The following is a 24,411-nucleotide window of genomic DNA, read 5'->3' on the forward strand; positions in this document are numbered from 1 at the left end:
GGGGCAAAGCCACCTGAATCATGGCCAAGTCTGGTGCCCGTAAGGAGGCGGCACCAGCCCGGTCATCGGCGACCTTGCCGCCGACGCAGCACGTCCCCAACGCCCCGGCAGGCTCGTGCGGCAGCCGCTCGCCACAGCCGCTCTTCTACCCCGGCGCTCCGACTAGCTCGTCCACCAGTCCGTCGACACCGCCGCACCTGTACCCCCCCTCTCATGGAATCCTGTACTGCAAACCCTATATGGTATAAATTTCTGCTTTTAATTCCATCTTCGGCAATTGCAGTTTTTTTAGATCGAATTTGCAGCATTAGGTAATTTCTATTTTGTGTTCAGCATCTAGAATACCTGACTCAGCGTGTGTTGTTGTTCAGCAGTAGGTAATTTTTGTACTGGCAAGTCTTTACTAACATCTAAGTCTGAATTTGTACATCTAAGTCTGAATTTGTAAGTCTGATTCAGCGTGTGTAGGTGTAGCCTGAATTACCTAAACAGTGAGCTTCACTTGACATCTTTTTGTTTTTGCTTGCTTCATTGAACAAGTGATATATCACATCTTTTTATTGGAAAGAAGCTACCGATAAGAAGTGACAAAAGTGTTTGCTGATAGAGAGATGAGGTGTTGTACAAAATTTCATTGCTAATGCTCGTGACTTCTGATATTTGTAACAGGAGGCCAATGTACACCCCTGCACCTGAAGGCTTGCTAAGTTTTGGACAATTCCCTCCAATGCATCCTTATAATTTTCGACCCCCGCCAATGCACCACCCTGAACAAGGACACAAAAATATGGAGAATTTGCATTTTGTTGGGGCTTCCCCACACGATTCCTTTTCAACACCACCGCCACCACCGCACCCTAAAGTTGCATCTCGGTCTGCTCCCGCCAAAGTGGATTCTACTTCCTCCAAAAGGAAGAAGCGGAAGGTCACCAATGTAGATGACGATGAATTGGGAGAAAGGACCGCATATCGTCTGCCCTATTTACCCGAGGAACATGAAAGACTGGTAAGTATAATCATTGCTCAAATCCATATTACGTGCATGTAATTTCTTGTTGCTTGTTGGGCTCAACTAAATTAAATGGGCGCAATGTAGGCAGGCTCTTGGCTGGAGTGTTCACTCGATCCCATCAATGGGAACAGAAAGAAGAATGAGCGGTTCTGGGATGACATTGCTGCTCTATACAACAGTGCCACGCAAAGTAACCGAAAGAGAGATCAGGATCAGTTGAAGATGGAGTGGCAAAGGACCAAGAAAAGGCTCGCCGCTTTCCATGGTGAGTGGATTGACGTAATTGGAGTGTATCGTAGTGGTTGCAGCCAACATGACCTGGAAAAAATGGCTTTGGAGAAGTATGAACAAAACTATCACCAGCCTTTCCAACATTTAACTATGTGGGCAAAACTCAAGGATGATGGTAAATGGCTAGCCTCTTACAGAAACATGACGGAAAAAGTAGGAAACAGAACATCTGTGGAGACCAATCTCACACCAAATATGATTAACTTGGAGGCCGAGGAGCGCCCATCAGCTGGCTGTAATAAGGCTAAGGTTGAACGTGCTGGTAAAGGCAAGTCAGGAGGGCTCTCACAAGAGCTTGGAGAAAGATTGGAAAAATTCATCGAGGTTAACAATCAATCAATGGAGGACCGTCAAAAGGTGATAGACAGCCAGGTGATTCTATCAAATCAACAGCTTGAGACTGCGAAGATCAACAACAAAACAAGATTGTTGGATGTTTACTCCAAAATGCTTTTAGCGGACACATCTAAGATGGATGACGCTGAAAAGGCTCGACTTACTAAGGCTTTGAGTAAAATGGAGCCCATGTTATTTCCTGAAGGAGATTCAGGTATTTGTATAGTTTGTCTCTTAATCGGTTAATTTTTGTTGTGAATCTGAATCATACCATTCGGATCGGCTACTGACTATTATTATTTGTCTACTGTGTGGCAAGTTGATTGAAGGGAAAGAAGCGATGCACTATGAAGCATATCAGAGGATAGGTTGTTCAGCTACATTCAGTCAGTTAATGGTGTGAACTAGGTGGATCCTTAATTGTGTGAACTTGATAATTGTCCTGCTGCATTTTGTCTCGGTCAGTTTATTGTGTGAACCTGATGGATTGTTCAACACTTTTGTTGTCCCGGTCAGTTTATTGTGTGAACCTGATGGATTATTATTGTGTGTACTTGATGGATTGTTATTGTGAACATATTGGATTTTTAATTGTGCACCTGATGGACCGATCAGCCACACATAGATCACAAAGTTAAAGTACTACTATAGATCCCATAAAACAATAAATGGCAACCTCCATGTTACTACCTCTATGTTACTACCCACTATGGAGATAATAACAAAGACTAGTAACATATGCATGTTACTACTGTATGTTATTTCTCACTATGGCTAGTCTTAGCAACCGACACACAGGGTTAGATCACATCACATGTATGGCTCCAGATCCACGGGATACGGGTCAAATATTACTCGGCCGCATGCAGCCGTGCTGGCCTCATGGAAAACATGCGCAAATTAATCCACCGTGGGACGGTGGCTCCGTGTCGCCGGGCATTAGCAGACAATTTCGTAGGGCAGCGCGACTGCCATCCTGTCCGTCCGCCCGGCGGCACGTACTGCTAGCACTGGCAGTAGTTGACTCACGACTCCCTGGTTCCATGACGTTCAGTCATAACCAGCTCGAACGATCGACAGGTCAAATGTCCAAGGTCAACGCACGTACTGCTGCAGAAAGTACCGCCCCTATGAGGCAGACAAGATAAGGATGGAGTACTGGTATGAAGTCCACAAAAGTCAACTGATCAGCAACTGAGTGTACGGACTGCTGTTCACGTGCATGCGGTCCGTAAAAGTGCACACTTCCCTTGCTTCTTCTAGAGAGGACCCACCGGCGATCAAGGCAAAGATATAATCAAACCAGAGAGATTTTAGTATACGAAACAAGGTACAAAAAAAATTATACTCCACAAAAATATCAAATGATGCAAAAGGCGTCTACTCTCCCAGCGTAGAACACATCAAACATTTTGCACCGGCAATGATCCAATTTTTTGCCTCATTATTTGGATCCATCGCGATAATGATGCCCGTCATCGATTTGTTGCAAAAAGCATTGGCATGCTTTTCATTTCGAATGTTACAGAATACGAGCAAACGGTGGAGGAAGTGAGCATATCTTCCAAGGATGGCCGCCGGCCGGCAATGCTTGACGTTTGATAAGCTCCGGTGACATATTTGGTTGAACTTTTTGCAGCCCAATATAATCAATTGCATCATTCCAAGTATGAATGGAATAGCCATAGTGGAAGAGGATATGGAGTCGTGGAGTCCAGAAATTTGCATGCAAATGTGGCATTCCCACAGTTGGGCCATCCCTGTTGTAGGTGATCAACGGTCCACACCCTATTGTGCACAATTACCCAAGGGATAGACATGTATTGGACTGTGCCCTGAGTAACCTAAATCATACAGTTCATCCACGACGACCTCCGAAAATTTAAGTAGTAGGCAGGGGACACTGTCAACAATTTGGCCATCCTCGGTGTTACAGGTGATCAACGGTCCACGATATTTCTTGCGCTATTAGCCAACTTCTACTTCGGTGGTGCCCACCTATCCCATGTTATTACCCCTCCCACTCTCACACATAATTGTTTGATTGTCGGATTTATTTCGTTATCACCCACATTTTATTTTTACTAAGGTGATATTGCTTGTATCACCCCGTCAATTACTTGTACGACATGTTACCTACTACTTAACACCACTTTAACATAACAGCTAATCGATAAACATGTGTATTTCACTCACCCAACTTTTCCAAATCATTGAGATCGTTATCTTCCCAAGAATTGAAGCTGACAGACAGGAAAAAGAACAAATCAAGTGGGTGAACTGTGATAGGCTTGTCGATCAGATCATTGTGTGTGTCGTGATCCACATCTTCTTTTGATGTAGTCCACATCACTTGATCAATTACTTGTAGGACATGAGCAAGTCCAAGAACGATATGTAGTTACCTTCTATTTAAGAGACCACTTTACCATGACAACGACTTATTTATAAAGGGAAGCAAGAAAAAATGATTGATATGTTCGGTAACTCCTATCGGCTTGGTCGATTTTACAAATACGATCATACATTTTTTATAAAAAAAAAACTATTGCAATGCTATATTTTGTTCATCTGGTGGAAGAAGTTATAGTGTTTGTTCTCATGGTTTAAAAATATATAGAATCCTATATAGATCTCAATGTTATATTGTGGGTCCTTGGTGCAGATTGAGTAAACTAACTATCAGGACTCTGAGAGGTAGTAAACCCAATATTGGAATTTGCTACATGATTGGTGGCATCGGCAGATTTTATTTTGTTTTTGTTTTTGCAGGAAAAAAAACCATGTCTATCTTTCATGCCAAATCTTCTAGGGCACAAGCATGGTGATGGAGGTAGATATCTTTAATATGAAATCCGCTGGGGGCACACAGATGTAGGGATAGGTATGCATGCAACCATACTTTTGCTTCAAAATTAATGAAGTTGTTTTGTCCTAAGCCCCTTGATTACTATAGTTGCATGCACGCATGATTTTGACAGAGTTGCACGGGGGCGCTGTGCACGATTCATCTATCCACACCCTAGATTGCAATATCAGACAAGTGACAAAACATATATTTTGGCGGCCAATTATCCCAAATCATAGAGCATGTCGTCATCCTAAGAACTGAAGCTCGTCGGCGGAGTGAAAGAAGAATTGATGGAACGAAACGTACGGATGGGAATAACTTGTGAGTAGTGATCCACATCTACTTTTGCTGAAGTGATGTAGCCTAGCTACACCACTTGGTCAATTACTTGTACGGCGTGAACGAGTGCAGGCACGATACGTAGTTACCTATTATCCACTTGGGGCAACTTTACCACGACAACGAAATCAGAGATCTGCGAATGTGAACAAAGATGGTTACCGCGAGCAGTAAGTAACGGCTAGCTACTGCCGGGCGCTGTGTACAGGACTTGGGGTCCAACTATTGATCCAGCTGCGTGCGTGCTGTTTTCCGCGAGAGGTCAGTGGGTGGCCTCGAGGCCGAGGCATTCTTTTCGTGTTAAATCTTCAGGTTCTTGGGATGGTGTGATACCCGACTTTGTTTCTCATTTATTTGTAAACGGCATACCATCATATGAAATAAAATAGAAGGGGTTCGTAGTTGAATCGGCATGTGGGCGGTAATACAAATGCAATGACACTACTCCCTTCGGTACAATTGTACTAAATCGGCAACAATTAACATGGATAGGAGATGACAGCATATTTTTGCAATACAAAACTTAGATTTTACTAGTTAATTATCTATGTGTTGTAACGGCGTATACATATATTTTAGTGGTTCGCATCACTCATGTCCTGCGTACCCCAATCCAATCTTACCATTCTATGCCAATGGCCCATCAAGTCACGGTTCCCCTTTTGCTGTCATCCACACACACATTGAATTTTGAATGCATAATTTTGCAGTAACATATATGTGAAGATTCCAAGAAAAAAATAACCATACGTAGGAGATCGTTGATATACATCTGGCCTCTGCACAGCAGTACAACGAAAGGAAAAACTGAAGACATAGGAACATAATCTTGGTCTAGCAAAAGCAGAAATGGAAAAAAGATGACCTCACGCGTGGGCCTAAAGATATGGTAGAATTCACATTAAAAAAGTGCCTCTTGAACTACTCATGATGAATAAAAGTATTAAGCAAATTGGTAGTTAAATGCTCGTAAAACCAATTTTAACAAGTATATCTACCATTCTTAGAAGTTGCTCCCCACTATTCACTATTCTTTTACTATGCACACTGTTCACATCAGCGATGTGCCACGTCATCCCCATTATAGTATTTCTTTTACATGCGCATTATCCACATCAGTGGCCCATGCATGTACGTATAATCTCAGGAAGTCTGTTCTCTCAGGCCGTTGGCTGCATGGGAGGTGAATAAATGGGCAATATTTATGTGAGTTAATAGTTGTCTAATTTTAAGCATTATATGAAGAGTCTATTCCTCTCACGGGCTGCATGGGGAGGTAAATAAACGGGGCAATAATTATGGGAGTTAGTTGGCTGATTTCACGCATCAAGGGAGAGTCCATTCCTCTCAGCCCGTTGATTTCATGAGGAGGTGAATAAACTAAGCAATAATTAGGGGAGTTTGTTGACTGATTTGACACATCAAGGGTGAGTAACCGGGCTAATTAGGCCTTCAAAATTCGGAAGACAGACGAACAGGTTGGCCTCCTCCACAGATTGAGGGTGTCGTCTCCCCTTCCATTCTCGACCCACTTCCCTTTCATGTGTATATATGTTCACTTTCCCTCCATGTCCCTCCCATGCCTCCTCCCTCACAAGATCACCGCCTCCATTCCCGCCATTGTTGTTGTCTCCTCATGATTGTAGGCAGGCCAGAGCTCTTGCTATCCTCCGTGTGTTGGCGTTCGTCTCGGATCCATTCCATAGTTTCCGTGGGAAGGAGCAATCGATGCCCCCAATCATCATGGATTCATCTATGATGCTGTAGGCCAAACCCCATTGATATTGCTCATTTTGCGTCCCCCTACCATGGCAGCAGATGTTTCTTCTCCATCAATACCCATCTATGTCAGCGCATATGGCTCCTTCATATGCTTTTTCCCTCTTTTTCTGACAGTATATTCCATATGCATGCTACATGCGGATCTACCAATGGAGAAAAATCAAACAAAGGTTGTGCATGTGCTTTTTATTACGTCAAGGTTGTGCATGTGCTTAATTACACTGACCCCCCGTGTTTTGTTTTGAAAGTTTAGCAGCCGATGCGTTCTGTTGTACAATTTTATTTTATTCAACCAGCAAGACTGCCTGCTAATTAGATGCTTGCAGAATGCCTCAACAACCTAAGAAATTTCTTAGGAAGTAGTAAGATTTATATATTACTCCCTTCCCTAGAATGTTATATGAGTTAGCTATTAGCTATTGCTATTTGGTAGAGTTTGAACCTGCCTAATATAGTAATATGTCACCCGCAAAAAAAAGGAATATGTGACCACGAGTAATCCACGGTGACTACAATTTCAGAAATTGAACATGCTGCCTCGCAAGCAAATTTTTGCGGTTGGCTACTTATGGCTGATACCGGTGGTATGGATGGAAAAAAAAAATCTCTATTTAAGTGGTTCACAGTACTTTTTTTTGCATATTGCATCTACCCTAATCAATAAACCACATTAGTCATTGCCTAGGATACTACCTAACATCACCCAAAAAAATGCCCCCTAATTCGGAAAACATTCATACTATGCAGAAATTGATGTGAATTAAATCCCTCATCAATTTTTATCTTTAACCTATCATATTGTTAGTCGAACTACTCTTATTCACTACATGTAAATTGATCTAATACATTGCTATGAATTCCCGCAGCAACGCGCGGGGATTTATCTAGTTTTATCAATGTTTACCTACTATAACTTCTTAAACACTAGCCTTTGCATAGAACATTCGACTTCTCACGACATTGATGGCTCACTAGGTCTTGGCATCGCTCGTATAAAAATCTAGTACTATCAAATAGTATATAGTAATGGATTAGGCAGGACACATGGGACATGGCCGGATATTTTATTACTATGTTCTACGTTTCCATATTACTGAAGGATGGAGATCTGATGTAGGACAAATAAAATTTAAAATATATCAATGAAATAGTAATATCTTCACAATTTGCAAAACGATAAGGGATTAGTTTTCATATTACTGAAGGAAGGAGGTTTGATACCAGGTAAATAAAATTGGAAATAAATCAGTGTGAGGGGTGTGAATTCGTGGGATATGTGATGTCGGGTAAATAAAATTGAAAATAAATTCTACTATGTCCCATTTGCCAAACAAAAAGGGATTAGTATCGATTTTTGCTGAACGAAGGAGATGTGATGTTGGGATGTTGGGCATATAAAATTGGAGATAAATGGGCATTTACAACGCATGGCGCTAAGGCAGGAGCCAGGGTCGAAATCCTGGTAATTTTGCTTAGTTCCCACCCGAATCTGGGAATTCGGCTGGCGTCGATGCCAGATGAGTCGTCGGGCACTAGCCCAATCACCAGTTCTATTTTTACATGCATGGCACTCGTACATGTTCCCCGGCGTTGGAAGAAGGGACGCTAAACCCGGGTGCTAGGAATGAAATAATATTATATTGCCGATCAAGTGCCTGATTAAGCGCCTTGCAGTGGAGATGCCCTAATAGGCTTTTGGGTTAGGGCTTGCATTCAGGTTGAGCTCGGGCTTGAGAAAAGACATCTTTTTGGGCTTCAGACCATGCCCGAACTTGGGATTTTACTATGGTTCGATGGACTGAAACCTGGCCCGGAGTATGATCTGGTTTGGGCGAGAGGATGCAATGAGGTCGAAGGTGAAATTTTGTACGCGTGCGACCAATTGGATTTGAAGCACCCCAAACCAACCATTCACAATCCCTGAATATGGAGGCTATGACCTTGCTTTTTGAGCGATTCTATAAATTATGATTGATCCAGATGCACACGGCACTACTAGAGTGTCATTATATGTGTTGTTCACCATAATATAAGTATTATGTCGGCCAAATATTAAACATATGCTAGGTTTGTCCTAGATGTGACCCACGAGTGCAACTTGGATTTGAAGCACCCCAAACCAACCATTCACAACCCCCGAATATGGAGGCTATGACCTTGCTTTTTGAGCGATTCTACAAATTATGATTGATCCAGATCACCCGGCACTACTACACTGGTAGAAAAAGGGCCTATAGTCCCGGTTCGTAAGGGCCTTTAGTCCGGGTTCCTGAACCGGGACTAAAGTGTCGGTACTAATACCTTCCCCCTTAGTCCCGGTTCAATCCAGAACCGGGACTAAAGGCCCTCCACGTGGGCAGTGCGCAGAGCCCAGGCAGGAGACCCTTTGGTCCCGGTTGGCTGGGGTTTTTGTTTTTTTTTGAGGGGGGGGGGGTTGGAGGTTTTGGGGGGTTAATTTAGGTGTTTCATATATTGTGTTAGCTAGCTATAATTAATAGAGAGAAGTGTCCTCTCTTATGTCCGTGCTTGGTCGACGCAACGTACTATACATACGTATAGAGAGGACTAGACACGCTGGCTAGCTAGTAAGCAAACGAAGGAAACAGAAGATCGTCATGAACATTTATGCATACAGAGAGAAGTGATATCGACCACCTCTCCTTCTCCGAGAGATTGGTCGAACAACAAGTTTTCGTATATCTATCTGACACTACCGGCTACATATATACAATAATTATCTCTTACAAATATAATCATACGGACTCAGGGTCCACATAGAATTCTCCGTCTTCAGGGATCACGTGGTCAAGAAAGAATGCCGCCAATTCCTCTTGAATTGCTCGCATGCGAGCTGGTGCTAGGAGTTCATCCCGCTTCCGAAACATCTAATTTGAAGAAGGAGGTCAATACATATATATATGAATGAATGAAACTCAACACAAATGATGGTAATAAAATAAAATTGTGAATGTTGTTATTTACGTACTTCATATTGTTCGTTAGAGTACCCGCCCCGTTCACAGGTCGTGTGGCGGATGGACTCGCAGATGTAGTATCCACAGAAATCATTCCCTTGTTCCTGCCACAACCACTTTACAAGAAATAGAGGTCAATCAAACTGATAAGCAAGAATGCTAAATGGTATTGATGAAACTAGCGTTTGAATCACTAGGAGATGCGCGGAACATGCTACTATAGTACTTACTTTCGGGTGTCTAAATTCCAGCTCCTTCGGCAGTCCCGGAACTGTTTTGGTGAATTTTCTCCAAACCCTGCCGGACAAAGAAAACAATTACTTGATATCAGGAAATGAACAAAGTTGCTGATATGGTGGATAATGATCGATTTAACTTACTTCTGGAGTATTTGAGTCATGTCTGCATAGTGCTGGGGATCTTTTCGTTTTGAGTCTAAGACGGTTACTAGTCCCTGCTCAAGCTTAATCTCTAGGAGAATATAGTGGAAACTGCACACACATGCATAACTCATGAATTACATTACTATAACCTTGACTAATATATAAGGGAAACCGAATACGCACAAGACAGTAACACTCACCTGAAGTTGTAAGGAAAGAGTATTATATCTTTGTTTTGATTTATTACGAACGATCGTAGCAAGTTGGCCTCGGTAGCTGCGGCATGAAGTTTAACCTGAGTTGCATCTATGAGATATGTGTTAATGAACCCAATATCACCGACTTGTCTTTTCTTCAATTCGACGATCTTCAATCTGCATAATATAGTGAGGGTGATTATAAATACATGCAATGAAAGAGCTAAGCTATATAGAGAAACTTAATGACAGAAGTAGTACTACTTACAGACAATAGCAGGCGACCGTTGTTTTATCGAGGGCCAATTGATTGAAAAACTGATAGAACTCCTCAAATGGAACAGGCAACAGATCAATTCCAACGAGGTCATGCTCCTTTTTAACTTTCACATACAAAGTACTCCTCCCCCCAGAGTCTCTGCAGATTTTCAAGTACCAATCATGCAATCTTCGCATCATCGTTGATAGAGATCTTTCATCTTTGACGAGAGGCTTCCCGTACTCGTATCTTTGTATCTGCACGTCCATGGGTTCATAATGTACTTCGTCGGGCAGGTAATCTACAAGATTGCTATAACCGGGCACTATCCTCGGATCATTAGCGACGTTGTGGCTAGGCACCTTGAGCGGGGGGCACGATTGCTTCGCTTGTTCGCCGAGCTGGGTAATTTGTTTCCCAGCTCGTCGTTCTTTCAGGCTTTGAACACTGACAGTACTTCCCGACCGCTCCGCTTTGGCAAATTCCTTTCCAATAATGCGGTCATAGTTTCCTTTCGGCGGAGACTTCGGTGGTTTTGTCGGGGCAGCCAGAGTGCGCTTCACTTTCACCCGATCTACCTTCTCCTCCGGAGGTGGATGTTTCTTTGCTTTCACCCCTTCAAAGAATTTCCTCACTTCTTCTCGCGCGATCTCGGCGTTCTCCTCCTGAGTCCTCTCGTATGGTAACTTCTCTGGAGTCTTTAGAGAAGGACCGAATCTGTATGTCCTCCCGCCTCTGGTTGTACTGCTAGACGCCGACCGAGCAGACGGAGCGGTTGTCTTCTTTACTTGCTTAAGAGGCGGAGGAGAAGGACTACGACGCGCCGGAGCAGCTGGAGCGGCGGCAGGTCTCTTCCGCCCTTGCTGACGAGGCAGAGAAGGAGGAGGCTGGCTACTCGGGCGCGTCGGCGCAGGCGGAGAAGGAGGCGGAGTGCCGCCACGCACCGGAGAAGGAGCCGGCCGAGGGCCCTGATCGTCACTCGCCGGAGGAGGAGGCGGTGGAGGCGGAGTGCCCTGACTTGCCGGAGGAGGAGGAGGAGGCGGAGGCGTCTAGTTCGGAAGGTTGATGAGCTCCTTCCGCCATAGGCATGGAGTCTTCAGAGCAGACCCCAGCCGAGTCTCCCCTTCACCGGTAGGGTGGTCAAGCTGGAGGTCCTCAAATCCCTCTGTTATCTCATCCACCATCACCCTAGCATATCCTTCTGGAATCGGCCGGCAGTGAAAAGTTGCGCCGGGTTCAGTAGGATAAACAGAGCCAACAGCCGCCTTGACCTTCAAATTCATCCATTGCGTCATAAGGTGGCAATTTTGAGACTCCATTATAGCATCCACGTGATAGCTGGCAGGAGCCGTCAAGGCATGCTCCGGCTGAAGCAGCTCGGTGGAAGCCACGCTGCTTCTGCGCTGAGATGGCGGGGTAGCTTCGGGGGAGGCTTCGGCAGTACGTTTGCTGCGATTTGCTTCTCGTTCCTCTATCGCGTCTACCCTTGCTTGCAGCGCCTGCATTTGGGTCTGCTGCACTTTTTTCCTCCTCTCATGGGATTTGTAACCGCCTGCGTCCGGAAACCCAACCCTCCACAGAACGGAGCCTGGCGTGCCTCGTGTCCGTCCAGGGTGCTCAGGATTCCCGAGGGCCATTGTGAGCTCGTCGTTCTCTCTGTCTGGAAAGAACGTCCCTTCCTGCGCTGCTTCGATATACTGCTTAAGCTTACTGACTGGTATGTCCATTTGATCGTTCGTCCAAATGCACTTCCCTGTTACAGGGTCCAGGGTTCCGCCAGCCCCGAAAAACCAAGTCCGGCAACGGTCTGGCCAATTAATTGTCTCTGGTTCGATCCCTTTATGAACCAGATCATTCTCAGTCTTGGACCACTTAGGCCGGGCTACAAGGTAGCCACCTGACCCCGTGCGATGGTGAAGCTTCTTCTTCGCAGCATTTTGCTTGTTTGTCGCCGACATCTTCTGACTCGTTTCCGATGTCTTGTGGGCCACAAATGCGGGCCAGTGATCTCTGATCTTCTCATATCTGCTCTTGAATTATAGTGTCTCATTATTTTCGACAAACTTATTCAGCTCTTTCTTCCACCTCCTGAATAGTTCTGCCATCCTCTTCAGAGCAAAAGACTTGATTAATTTCTCTTTAACTGGGTTCTCTAGATTATCCTCAGGCGGTAGGGTGAAATTTGACTTCAGCTCAGCCCAAAGATCATTTTTCTGCATATCATTGACATAAGACACCTCAGGGTCTTCTATAGCCGGCTTAAACCATTGCTGGATGCTTATCGGGATCTTGTCCCTAACCAGAACCCCGCACTGAGCAACAAATGCGCTCTTTGTCCGGAGGGGTTCAATAGGTTGGCCGTCGGGCGCGATTGCTATGATCTCAAACTTTTCATCCGAGCTCAACTTTTTCTTCGGGCCTCGTCTCTTTACCGAAGTTGTGCTCGATCCAGAGGGCTAGAAAAAAGAACAAAGACTTCATTAATATGTGTACATACCAACACAATGAATGCATCAATCAGCTAGTCAGCACAGGCTTAACTAATATATATACCTGGCCGGACTCGGTTCGGTCACCGGAGCCGTAATCACGGTCTCCTTCTTGCACCGGCATTGGGTCACCGGAGCCGTCCTCATGTTCTTCTTCTTTCACCGGCATTAGGTCACCGTAGCCAGCTTGTTCACCCTCTCCTTCCAGACCATCGGTTTCGTTGAGAAACAACGAGATGGCATCACTTCCTTCTATGATTATGTCCCTCAACAACGCTTCTTTTGTTGCTTCGTCTAGGGCGGTGTCCATAGTTTCTACAAATATTTACAACATGGCAATTATTATTCAAACATGACAGATGGATATATTAGTGCCAAACGTAGAACTAGCTACCTAATCATAGTAAGCTATCGGGAGGGGGTACATATCAACAACGACGACACTACATCTATGTCCCTCGACGACCCTCGTTCCCAATAAAAAAAAGAGGAAGAAGAAGAAAAAAAGAGGAGAAGAAAGAATAGAGGAGAAGAACCCTCGAACCCTCGACCCCTAGACGACCCTCTTCTTCCTCTCATGTTCGAGAGGATCGCCGAGGGGTCGGGAGGTTGCCTAGTGTCAAAGGATTCAACAAAACCATGTCTTCAACATTAGGCGAAAGTAACATGTGCATGATGGTACGAAGCTCTTCAAAGTTGTTCTGGAACGGAGTCCGAGATAGGATAATTCGCTTTTTGGTACAAAGTTCAGAAAGAGCCTTCCGAATATCGCTATTTGGAAGGCCTTTGCTGAATTCGTACCAAAAGGCGGATTATTCTATCCGGGAGTCCATTCCAGAACAACTTTGCAGAACTTCGTACCAACATGCCCTGGTTACTTCCGGCTAATAATGAAGGCATGGATTTCTTCAATACTTTGACACTAGGAAACCTCTCTCGACCCCTCGGCGATCCTCGACCCCTCAAACCCTCGACGACCCTGGAACCCTCGACCCCTAGACGACCCTGCTGGAACCCTCGACCCTCGACCCTATAGAACCCTCGAACCCTCAACCCTTGACCCCTTAACGACCCTCGACCCTCTACCCTAGTTCCCGACCCTCGACCCCTCGACGATCCTCGACACCCTCGTTCCCGATAAAAATTAAGCAGAAGAAGAAGAAGAAGAAGAAGAAGAAGAAGAAAATAGAGGAGAAGAAGAAAGGAATACCTAGAGGAGAAGATCGAAGAAAAAAAGAAGAAAAAAAAGAGGAGAAGAAGAAAGGAATAGTGGAGAAGAAGAGAAAATAGAAGAGAAGAAGAGAAAATAGAATATTTTCTCTTCTTCTCCACTATTCCTTTCTTCTTCTCCTCTTCTTTTTCTTCTTTTTTCTTCTTCTTATTTATTTCTCCTCTTCTTTTCCTCTCCTCTTCTTCTTTCTTTCCTCTTCTTATTTTCTTCTTTCCTATCCTTCTTTTTCTAAAATTGTAACTTCTGCATATATAAAACTTTTCTAAAATTGTAACTTTCTATATAAAACTTTCCTATCGGGAGGGGGAGAAGATCGAAGAAAAAAAAGAAGAAAAAAAGAGGAGAAGAAGAAAAAATAGAAAAAAAATTCTATTTTTTCTTCTTCTCCTCTTCCTTTTCTTCCTCTCCTCGTCTTCTCCTTCTTCTTCTCCTTCTTTCTCTACTTATTTTTCTTTTCCTTATTTTACTTTTTCCTCTCCACTAACATAAAATGCAACAAACATAAAATGCACTAAAGAGGCTCAACTAACCTAAAATCAGTAATAAAATGCACTAACCTAAAATCGATATCTACTAACAACTTAAAAAAATTAATACATATATGAAAAAATGCATATATGAAAAAAAACATCATCATATCATCAACAGAAAAAAACATCATCATATCATCAACAGAAAAAAAAACATCATCATATCATCAACATCATCATATCATCAACCTAAAGGGCGCCGGCGCGGGGCGGCGACGGGCTCGGGGCGGCGACGGGGCGGGGCGACGACGGCGGGCTCGGGGCGGCCACGGGCTCGGGGCGACGGCGGCGGGCGCGGGGCGACGACGGGCTCTGGGCGACGGCGCGTGGTGACGACGGGCTCGAGGCGACGACGGGGCAGGGCGACGGCGGCGGGCTCGGGGCGACGGCGGGGCGGGGCGACGGCGGCGGGTGCGGGGCGACGGCGCAGGGCGACGACGGGCTCGGGGCGGCGACGACGACGACGAACGGCCTGGGGGCGTCGGGGCGAATGGGAGGCGGTTGGCCAAAATTTCACAAATGTTGGCTTATATAGCCAGAGCAATGGTCCCGGTTCGTGCTATGACCCGGGACTAATGCTCCCTTTAGTCCCGGTTGGTGCGACGAACCGGGACCAAAGGCCAATTTTCAGCAGCCGAAAGGGTGGGAAGCGAAGGCCACACCGGGACTAAAGGGGGGCAATGGTCACGGTTGGTGCCACGAACCGGGACCAATGCCCCCTTTAGTCCCGGTTGGTGCCACCAACCGGGACCAATGGCCTTGTGCTGCCCCGCGCCCAAAGTTTAGTCCCACATCGCTAGCTGAAGGGCGCCGGCACTGGTTTATAAGCGCTGGTGTGCCTCCCCATTCGAGCTCCTGTCTAATGCAGGCTTTCGGGCCTAAACTTCCTACTGCCTGTGGGCCTATTGGGCCTTCTGCGGGCCTGAATCCTGGCCCATGTAGGGTTTCTAGTCGTATTCAGGCCGTGGAGGCCCAGTAGGAGGCATTTTTTTGGTTTTTTCTTTTTTATTTCTACATTTTTTGGTTTTTTATTTTTTTTATTTCTACTTACAACTAAATACTTACAGTTTTTTAGTGATTTCTTTTTGCTTTTAGGTCACAAAAATTATAAACTTTCTGTTAGTGCCATTAGTTTTAAATTTTGAATAGTTTAAATTTGAATTTTTAAAAATTTGTATGAATCACTAGTTTATGAATAACTTTACTATAAAAATAGATTTTTTTTCTATTTATTTTTTATTTCTACTTACAACTAAATACTTACAGTTTTTTAGTGATTTCTTTTTGCTTTTAGGTCACAAAAATTATAAACTTTCTGTTAGTGCCATCTGTTAGTGCTATTAATTCATTCTTTGAGCTAAATGACTCTGAAATTGGAAAGCATTTCAAAATGAACTCTGAAAAGGTTGAAAGTTGGCATGGTATCATCATTTCATCCACATAGCATGTTCCACAAAGTAGAGAGGGTTACGACAAAAACTTGATGCACTTCGTGTACAAAATGGACAATCACTTTCGAAGTATCAAAGTTTCAAACCATAAGACATGAAAGCATTTCAAATGAACTCTGAAAAAGTTGAAAATTGGGATGGTATCATAATTTCACCCACATAGCATGTGCATGTACAAAACGGACAATGGTAGCATGTTCGTCTGTTACAAATTTGGCATGGTATCATCATAATAGTTGCGAGAGAAAGTCTTCATATAAGATGCATGATACCAAAACCATCGCACTATATAAGATGCAATAATAAATGTAAGAAAATGATACAATTATCTATCTAAACATACAAGTAAGAATATTTTTCCTTTCAGAAAGAAGATAAGAACAAGAGGCTCACCACGGTGGTGTCGGTGATGAGATCGGCGCGGGTGATCGACGGCGGTGAAGACGGGGACGGGGCGTGACGGACCGCTAAATCTAGACAAATCTCGAGGAAAATGGAGCTTGGAGGTCGAGCTTCGAGAGGAGAAAGCTTAAGTAGTGTGGCTCGGGCATTCCATCGAACACCTCATGTGCATAGGAGGTGAGCTAGAGCACCACAAATCCCTCTCCCCCTCGGCCAGAAAAAACAGAGCACTGTGCTCTGCTCTTACGCGAGGGGGTATATATAGGCACCTCATTGGTCCCGGTTGACGACATGAACCGGAACTAAAGGGAAGCCTTTGGTCTCCGTTCAAGCCACCAACCGGGACCAATGGTGGTGGGCCAGGAGCGAGGCCCATTGGTCTCGATTCGTCCCACCAACCGGGACCAAAAGGTCCAGACGAACCGGGACCAATGGCCCACGTGGCCCGGCCGGCCCCCTGGGCTCACGAACCGGGACCAATGCCCACATTGGTCCCGGTTCTAGACTGAACCGGGACTAATGGGTTGAGCCGGCCTGGTAGCCCTGTTTTCTACTAGTGCTAGAGTGTCATTATATGTGTTGTTCACCATAATATAAGTGTTATGTCAGCCAAATATTAAACATATGCTAGGTTTGTCCTAGATGTGACCCACAAGTGCAACTTGGATTTAAAGCACCCCAAACCAACCATTCACAACCCCCGAATATGGAGGCTATGACCTTGCTTTTTGAGCGATTCTACAAATTATGATTGATCCAGATGCACACGGCACTACTAGAGTGTCATTATATGTGTTGTTCACCATAATAGAAGTGTTATGTCGGCCAAATATTAAACATATGCTAGGTTTGTCCTAGATGTGACCCACAAGTGCAACGCAGGAGTAGAAGTTGCACTATTGTATAGGGATGAAAATGGAGGAGAAACTTTACGCTTTTCCGGCGGAAAAACGGAAAAGGAGAGGAAAAGTGGAAATGAAAACGGAATTTGCAAAACAAAAATGGAAATTTTATGTGGAAACAGAACAAAGTTTTCTGGTGGAGTAGGTGTGGAAATGGAATTTTCTGTTTCTGTTAATACGGAACTTTATGTTCTAAATTTTAACATATGGTTATTTTGTAGCCCAACAAACACATAATTGGGCCCTACACATAATGAGCAGAATGACTCATATAGCCCAACTTCAACACTACTACTACATCAAGCACAACAACACAAATGGATGCATTATGTTGCCAAAGTTGAATATTTATGCACAGATCGATATCATATTCTATATCCATGACATGTCGTAATATTTTAAAATCATTGTATCCATTAAAAAATTTCCTTGGTTTTTTTTTCTACGCTTCAAGGGGTCTTTGGTTTCGGTGAGCACTCGCTTCGGTCTCCATGTTTGTGCCCTATTTGCTCTGTTTTTGTTTTTGGTGTATTCATTTTCCTATTTATTTTCGTGGTTTCTGTATTCTGTTTTTACTTTCAGAAAAGAATATGAAAACTAATGTGGCATCACATAGTGCCGTCTGTTTCCACTCTATTCTTATCACTACTACAGTAATGGTATGAAACTGGTTACAAAAATGTCAAGGTGACCAGTCAGCGTTTTTGAGCGAGTGCTGTCACAGCTAAAAATGTCATCGCCCAGGTACATTGATTGCCCTGGCCATGAGATGCGATTTATCAACATCACGCGTTGGGGGTCACCCATGGAAGAGCCAGCTACATACTCCCTTTATAGTTATGCACACTGTTTAATAATTACTCCCTTCGTAAAGAAATATAAGCTTATATTATTTTACGGACGGAGTAATAATAACGTGAGGCAGTTCATGGCTTCGCGCGACAGACACGACATATTTCTTTTTGCGAATTATGACAAATTTTGAAACATGACGATGCCGATGCGAGTACAATAAAAATAGTAGTGCTAAGGCAGGTCGAGCCAGGGGAGGCGATCTTGGCCCTGGTAATGGTTTTCTCCCCCAGATAGCATTTCCCTGAACTGCTCTATCATACTGACGGTCATCTCGGAGAAAAATGGTGAGCGTTGTGCGACGACCCGCGGCGATTGAAATTGTTTGGTTTGTTAATTCCTTTGGTCAAATCTGTCATGCTACCGGCAGAATATAACTATCTCCTGTTTGTGGAAGTGTCCACCTAAGATATATTACTAACTAAGACATGGTGGCCTAGCTATACTAAGTATGGAAGCATGGGTTCGTAGCTGCTCTCAGTTTGTTGCCCCTTAATCGCTTCTCACCACTGTATTTAATAACATGATTTGGTTTCGTCGATCCAATCTTGGTACAGTAGAGATCCAATCTTGGACAGTTTTGATTGCATGGAGAGAATATAGAGGCAGTGCATTGCACGCTCGGCTTATAATCTTATATGCACATGTATGCATCATGCATGCATGCAAGTGGTGTTTATACTCCTACCTAAGCAACCAAGGTCGATCGATCGGTTGACTAAGCAGCCAGTATAACGTAGGTATAGTTTATTAGGATATCTAAGTACGCCGCGATGCTAGAAAACCATCCGGCAGACCGCAGACGGCTGGTGGTATGTGAGAGCATCTACAGTCGGGTGTCTCAAAACCTCTCAAACACCGATGCAAATAGCCCGGTCACTAAGCGGTAAAAGAATTCCGACCCAAACAAACGTCTAAACCGATCTCAAACGACCGAGCTGACCGACACCCCATGTATCCAGGCTAGATATAGGGCAGATATGAGTGGCTCGGACGCGTCCGTCACGTCGAATCCGGCTCCTGCTGGCCCATCCAACCCCACTTATATTCGTCCCATCGACTCTCCGAACTAAACCCTAGCCGCTATACTCCACTTCACTCCACCGGGCAAGCTCCCGTACGGCGATCTCTAATATTTTCAGGCATGGAGGGCAACAGATCTGTGTCCTACACTTCCATATCAATTGATTCGGAGCTCGTCCCACGTGTCCCAACAAGGAGATGACTGTCCGCCTTGCACTCCGCCGCTCCCGGAAGGAGGCCACCCGATGGCAGCGCTCGGACTCTTCCACCGGGAATCCTTGCGTTTGCCCAAATGGCGCATGGGTCCGCCATGAGGTGTGTCACCGCTGCCTTACCGGTTGCAGTGTGGCTCGTCTGGCGTCTAAACGCGGCGGCGGATGCGCAACCGCTTCATTGGCATGCCAAGAGAGAGGTAAATGTATGGGCGTCGTCCGACGCAATTATGGCGCGGCGTGCCCGTCGTGCACGGCAGCGGGCGCGGGAGACGATGAAAACCCTCGTGACGATGGATGATGGCGAGGCAGGGGTGCATTTTCACTGGTTCCACCTAGGACGGATTCATCATCGATCTCACGTCCACCGACACCATGAAGGTTTCGGACTCTGACGAAGAAGAGTAGAGCATGGTAGACGGCAGTGCCTCGACTACTTTGAACCGGTCCGTGTCACATGTCCTACTCTCTCTCGCCGGCTCTACTATATTACTATACGCCACCCTCCTTATCTTTTCGATGGATTGAGTCACCGACACACACATGCGCGGACCGATAAGAACGCAGCTGCATGCGCACATCGATGGACCGTTGTTTTCTACTGCCGCCACGGCCACGGCCACTTGCTCGATCGCTGACAGCAACATACAACGATCTTGGAAGTGATGGCCGGTACGAACGGGGCGATGTGAGCGTTGCCGGGCGGCCGGGTGTGACGCGCGGACACGGTACGAATCGTGTCGTTTTCAGCGTGCCGTGGTGGATCGATCGAGCAAATGTATATATCCGCGCCGGCAAATGTACCGTCCAGGCGTGCGCGTTTGGTCCTTTGTTTTTTTTTTCTTTTTCATGGCTGCTACTGTAGTAGTGAGAAGGTATGTACGTACAAACCCTTGATGATTATAGTTTGCCGATGATGCATGCATGAAGATGAGAATGGATACAAGGTACAAACACGTCCACATGAAGTGGTCTTAATTCGCTGAATGATGGTACAAGGAGCCTGCACTGCGCGTACAGGTAGGCCGCGGCCTGTCGATCATTTGGTGCGCACGTACGTACCCCGTCCCATCCGCCAACTCAAGCCGGTCCGTCGTGTACGTACGTGGCGATGCCGCGTTTCGCCGCGTCACCGGCAAAATCGGTCAGTGGGTGCCAGAATACATTATACCTACGTGCGCCCGATAGTAACTACGCTGTGCAATACACCCGGTGCCCGCTCTCCTGGTGACAGCAGCCGGGCACGGAGCGCTCAGGAGCCAGGACCAGGGCCAGAGCAGGCACCCGGACGCGGCCACGGCTGGCTGTCGTCGCTCCGGCCGCTTGGGTGTACCGATCGATTCCCCTGTGGCCAAACCCGTAAACCATTTACCTAGCGTCGTCTCGCCGCTATCCATCAGCAGGTGGTGCACGTACGTACGTACCAGTGTGCAAGCACCAGCAGGGCCGTATTGTCATTGTCCGGACCGGAATTGCAATGCAAGCTGGCCGGAGCGGAGTGTTGGTGCCGGCAGGGGTGCATGCAGCTGGGTTTCTATCTCGGCATCATGTCCAGGCTGGAAAGCTGCTAGCTACGTCTACGTGCACCTACATCGACGGTGACGGCGACTGTACACTCTGCGGCCAAGAGATCAAAGGGAGAAGAGAAGATGCCTCGCTGTGTCCTGTGTGTGTGACCGTGCACTGTAGCAGAAGGTACGTCCACTATTTCGAGACTCTCCTGTGTGGCAGCAGGGCTAGCAGCCACACACCTATCTCGGCTGCCCTCGGAAACCCGAACAATGGGCTGCACCGGTCTATCGCGCCATTGATGCCAGGTCGGCTCGTGTGTCGTCTATGAAAATAACGTACCCTTCGAACAGCGGCCTGTCAACTTGGACGTGTAACCATACACGCAGTGCAGACACACGTGAATGCGTGATGGATGCGTGGACAAAGACGCTCACAGTGTCCCGTACGCTCCAAGCGCTGGCTGTGAAAAAGGGAATGAGCTGGAGCTGCATGCGACATGTCAGTATACTCCACTGATATAGAGCGAGTGTAGGGTATATAGCGAGCGTAGGGTAACCCCCAGCGGGGTTTTGGCTTGCTCGACGACACCGGGACAACTCGCACCATCTGGCCGCTGTACCTCCGGGAGCGTCGTCTAGTGTGTAGTACTAGTACTTTCTCATCGGTGTCTTGAGTCATGACCTTGAAGCCAACGGATTCAAGACTCATCTGCATCTCGCAAATGAACACGATGTTTATCTATTTGGCGCGGAGCGGTATCGTGTGGTGCATCATGGACCCATCGACCCGCTGGCTTAGCAAACGATAGGGTTAAATCACATGCACGATCACATGCATGGCCCCAGACCCGCGGCCGGGGATACGGCTCAAATATTACTCGTCCCGCGCATGCACTCATGGAAAGCATGCGCAAATCAGTCGATCCACCGCTGGCTCCGTGTCGCCCGGGCGGTAGGCCAGGCAGCGCAAGGACAACTTCGTAGGGCAGCGCGGGCGCCGCGTTTTGCCATCTTGTTCATCCGCCCGCCCATGCATGCGTTCCTCGCCGGAGCAACGGGGTGGATTGGGAGAAATACAAGGCGAGGGGCGGTGCATGATGAAGTAGTATGCAGTTTTAAATTTGGACTAAAACCATAACAAATATTTCGGAACTGAGGGAGTACATAAAAGGTCAGCGTATGAGTGTAGTATGTACTATTCACATTCATGCACGCGTGGTATAAGTGTACGGTTTTGCAAAATGTCAGGTGCCTGGTATTTTATAGGCGTCAGTCAATTCTGCGCAGCACGAGGCCAAAGGCGGGGCCGACGCTCGTCACGCCCCATAGAGGCCAAGCCAGGACCTCGCCAAGAGCCAAGGACGACGCTGCAAGCGGCAGCGATCTGCGACATCCCAGGTTGATGCGAGGAAGAAACTTCACATGACGAGGGGGGCGGGGGGGGGGGGGGGGGGTCGGGAGGTCGTCGGGGGGCCTGCATATAGGGGTGGGGGTAGGGGATGGCCGTGGCGGTGGCCGGCAATGGTAGTGGAGCTGGGTTGAGGGGAGGGCGGGGCGGTCGTCGGCCTAGCCTAGCTTAAGTGCTTGTGCTTTCGCCGGGAAAGCACAAACGCTCATTGCCCGTGTCGACATTCGCCCACTGGCTAGGCTAGCGAAGACCAACTAGTGTTGACAATGACCAAGAAATTCCGACGGCACCATGCAAAGCACGCAATGAAAAGTTCTAGGAAAGGAAGAATTTCGTAACGAGGTAGAAATGTACTCCACAAAAATATCAAATGCTCCAAAAGGCGTCTATTCTCCCTATATAGAAACACAGCAAACATTTTGCACCAGCAATTATCCATGTTTTCACCTCATTCTTTATATCTATTGTGACAATATTAACATCCTCGATTAGTTCCGGAAAACTTTTTGCATATCTTTCATTTCAAATGTTACAGACCATGGGCAAACAGTGATGGAAACGAGGACTTTACATGAGCAAAGACTAGAGAGGGCCAAGGATGGCCACAACGAGCAAGCTTTGACGTTTGATAAGCTTGGGCAACATATTTGGTTGGTCTTTTTGCCGTCCAATATAATAAATTATATCATTCCATTTCTGAATGGATTAGGCGTAGCGGAAGAGGATATGAAGTCCGTGGACTCCCAAAATTTGCTTAGAAATTGGGGATTCCCACAATTCGGCTATCCCAGTTGTAGGTGATCAACTGTCTACACACTTTTTTGCACTATTATCCCAGAGATAAAACATGTCCTTGACGGTGCCCAAGTATTCTAAATTATAGAGTTCACCGACATCACAATTATCCCAAATTATTAGTCATGTCTTGAGCCCCCTTCGCCCCCCATACACATATAATTGATTGATTGTATGAATTCGTTTTGTTATCACCCACGTTTTCTTTTACTAAGGTGACATTTTTTATGTCACCCCGTCAATTACTTGTAGAACACGAACGAATCCAGACAAGATACATGGTTACCGATTACTTAACACCAGTTTAACACAACAACAACTAAGCGACAAAATTTGTGCGTCGGTCTCTTAACTTTCCCAAATCATTGAGCTTGTCATCTTCCCATGAATTGAAGCTGATAGGCAGAGGTGAAGACCATTAGAGTGGCCTACATGCGATTGGCTTCTCGAATAATAGATCATTGTGTGCATCATGATCCACATCTTCTTTTACTGGAGTGGTGTAGCCCATATCAATGGGTCAATTACTTGTATGACATGAACTAGTCCAAGCACGATACGTAGTTACCTTGTACTTAAGACCACTTTACCACGACAACAAAATTGATTGATAAGTTGGGTTGTCCCAATCGATTCATTCGACTTTACAAAATATGTTTAAAAAATAAGTTTATTGTGACGTAGTATTTTGTGTACCTGGTGCAAGAAGTTATGGTGTTTGTTCTCATAGTTCAAAACTATATGAAGTCTTGTATGGATCGCAATGTTAGATTGATGATTCTTGGTGCTGATTGAGATTTGACTAATTATCGGACACTTGAAAATTAGCAAATCCATTATTTGACCCCACTCCATGAGTTATCATACACCTGAGAATTAGCAAATATGTTCTTTAAGTCCGCTACATGATGGGTGGCACCGCTGATCTATGGCGGAAACTTCCAGCGTATCTTTCATTCCAAATCATTTGGGACGCAAGCATGGTGAGGGAGGCAGGGACCTCAAATGGGTAGTAAGGGCGAAGTATGGCCGCTGACTAGCATGCTGCGGATATAGTAACAACATAAGCCATGGCTATGTGGGAAGGTCACGTCTTCCCACATCGGCAGCGAATATAGTAACAGTGGGTGGTAATGTGGCATCATTTTGAACTGGGAATTGACAATGACGGGATACGGCG

At 45.8% G+C, this 24,411-nt stretch overlaps 1 protein-coding gene across 1 annotated transcript; it reads left to right on the plus strand.

Moving 5' to 3' along the window:
- The first annotated feature begins 213 nt into the window (after positions 1-213).
- On the plus strand, positions 214-2,042 carry LOC147973735 (uncharacterized). Its single transcript, XM_087524772.1, has 4 exons — positions 214-242; positions 670-1,006; positions 1,097-1,853; positions 1,969-2,042. The coding sequence occupies exons 1-4, from the start codon at positions 214-216 to the stop codon at positions 2,040-2,042; spliced, it is 1,197 nt and encodes a 398-aa protein (XP_087380898.1).
- Positions 2,043-24,411: the final 22,369 nt, after the last annotated feature.

This window comes from Triticum urartu, chromosome 5A, assembly GCF_056163025.1.
Source record: "Triticum urartu cultivar PI428250 chromosome 5A, HENAU_Tu73, whole genome shotgun sequence".
In the NCBI taxonomy this organism is placed as follows: domain Eukaryota; kingdom Viridiplantae; phylum Streptophyta; class Magnoliopsida; order Poales; family Poaceae; genus Triticum; species Triticum urartu.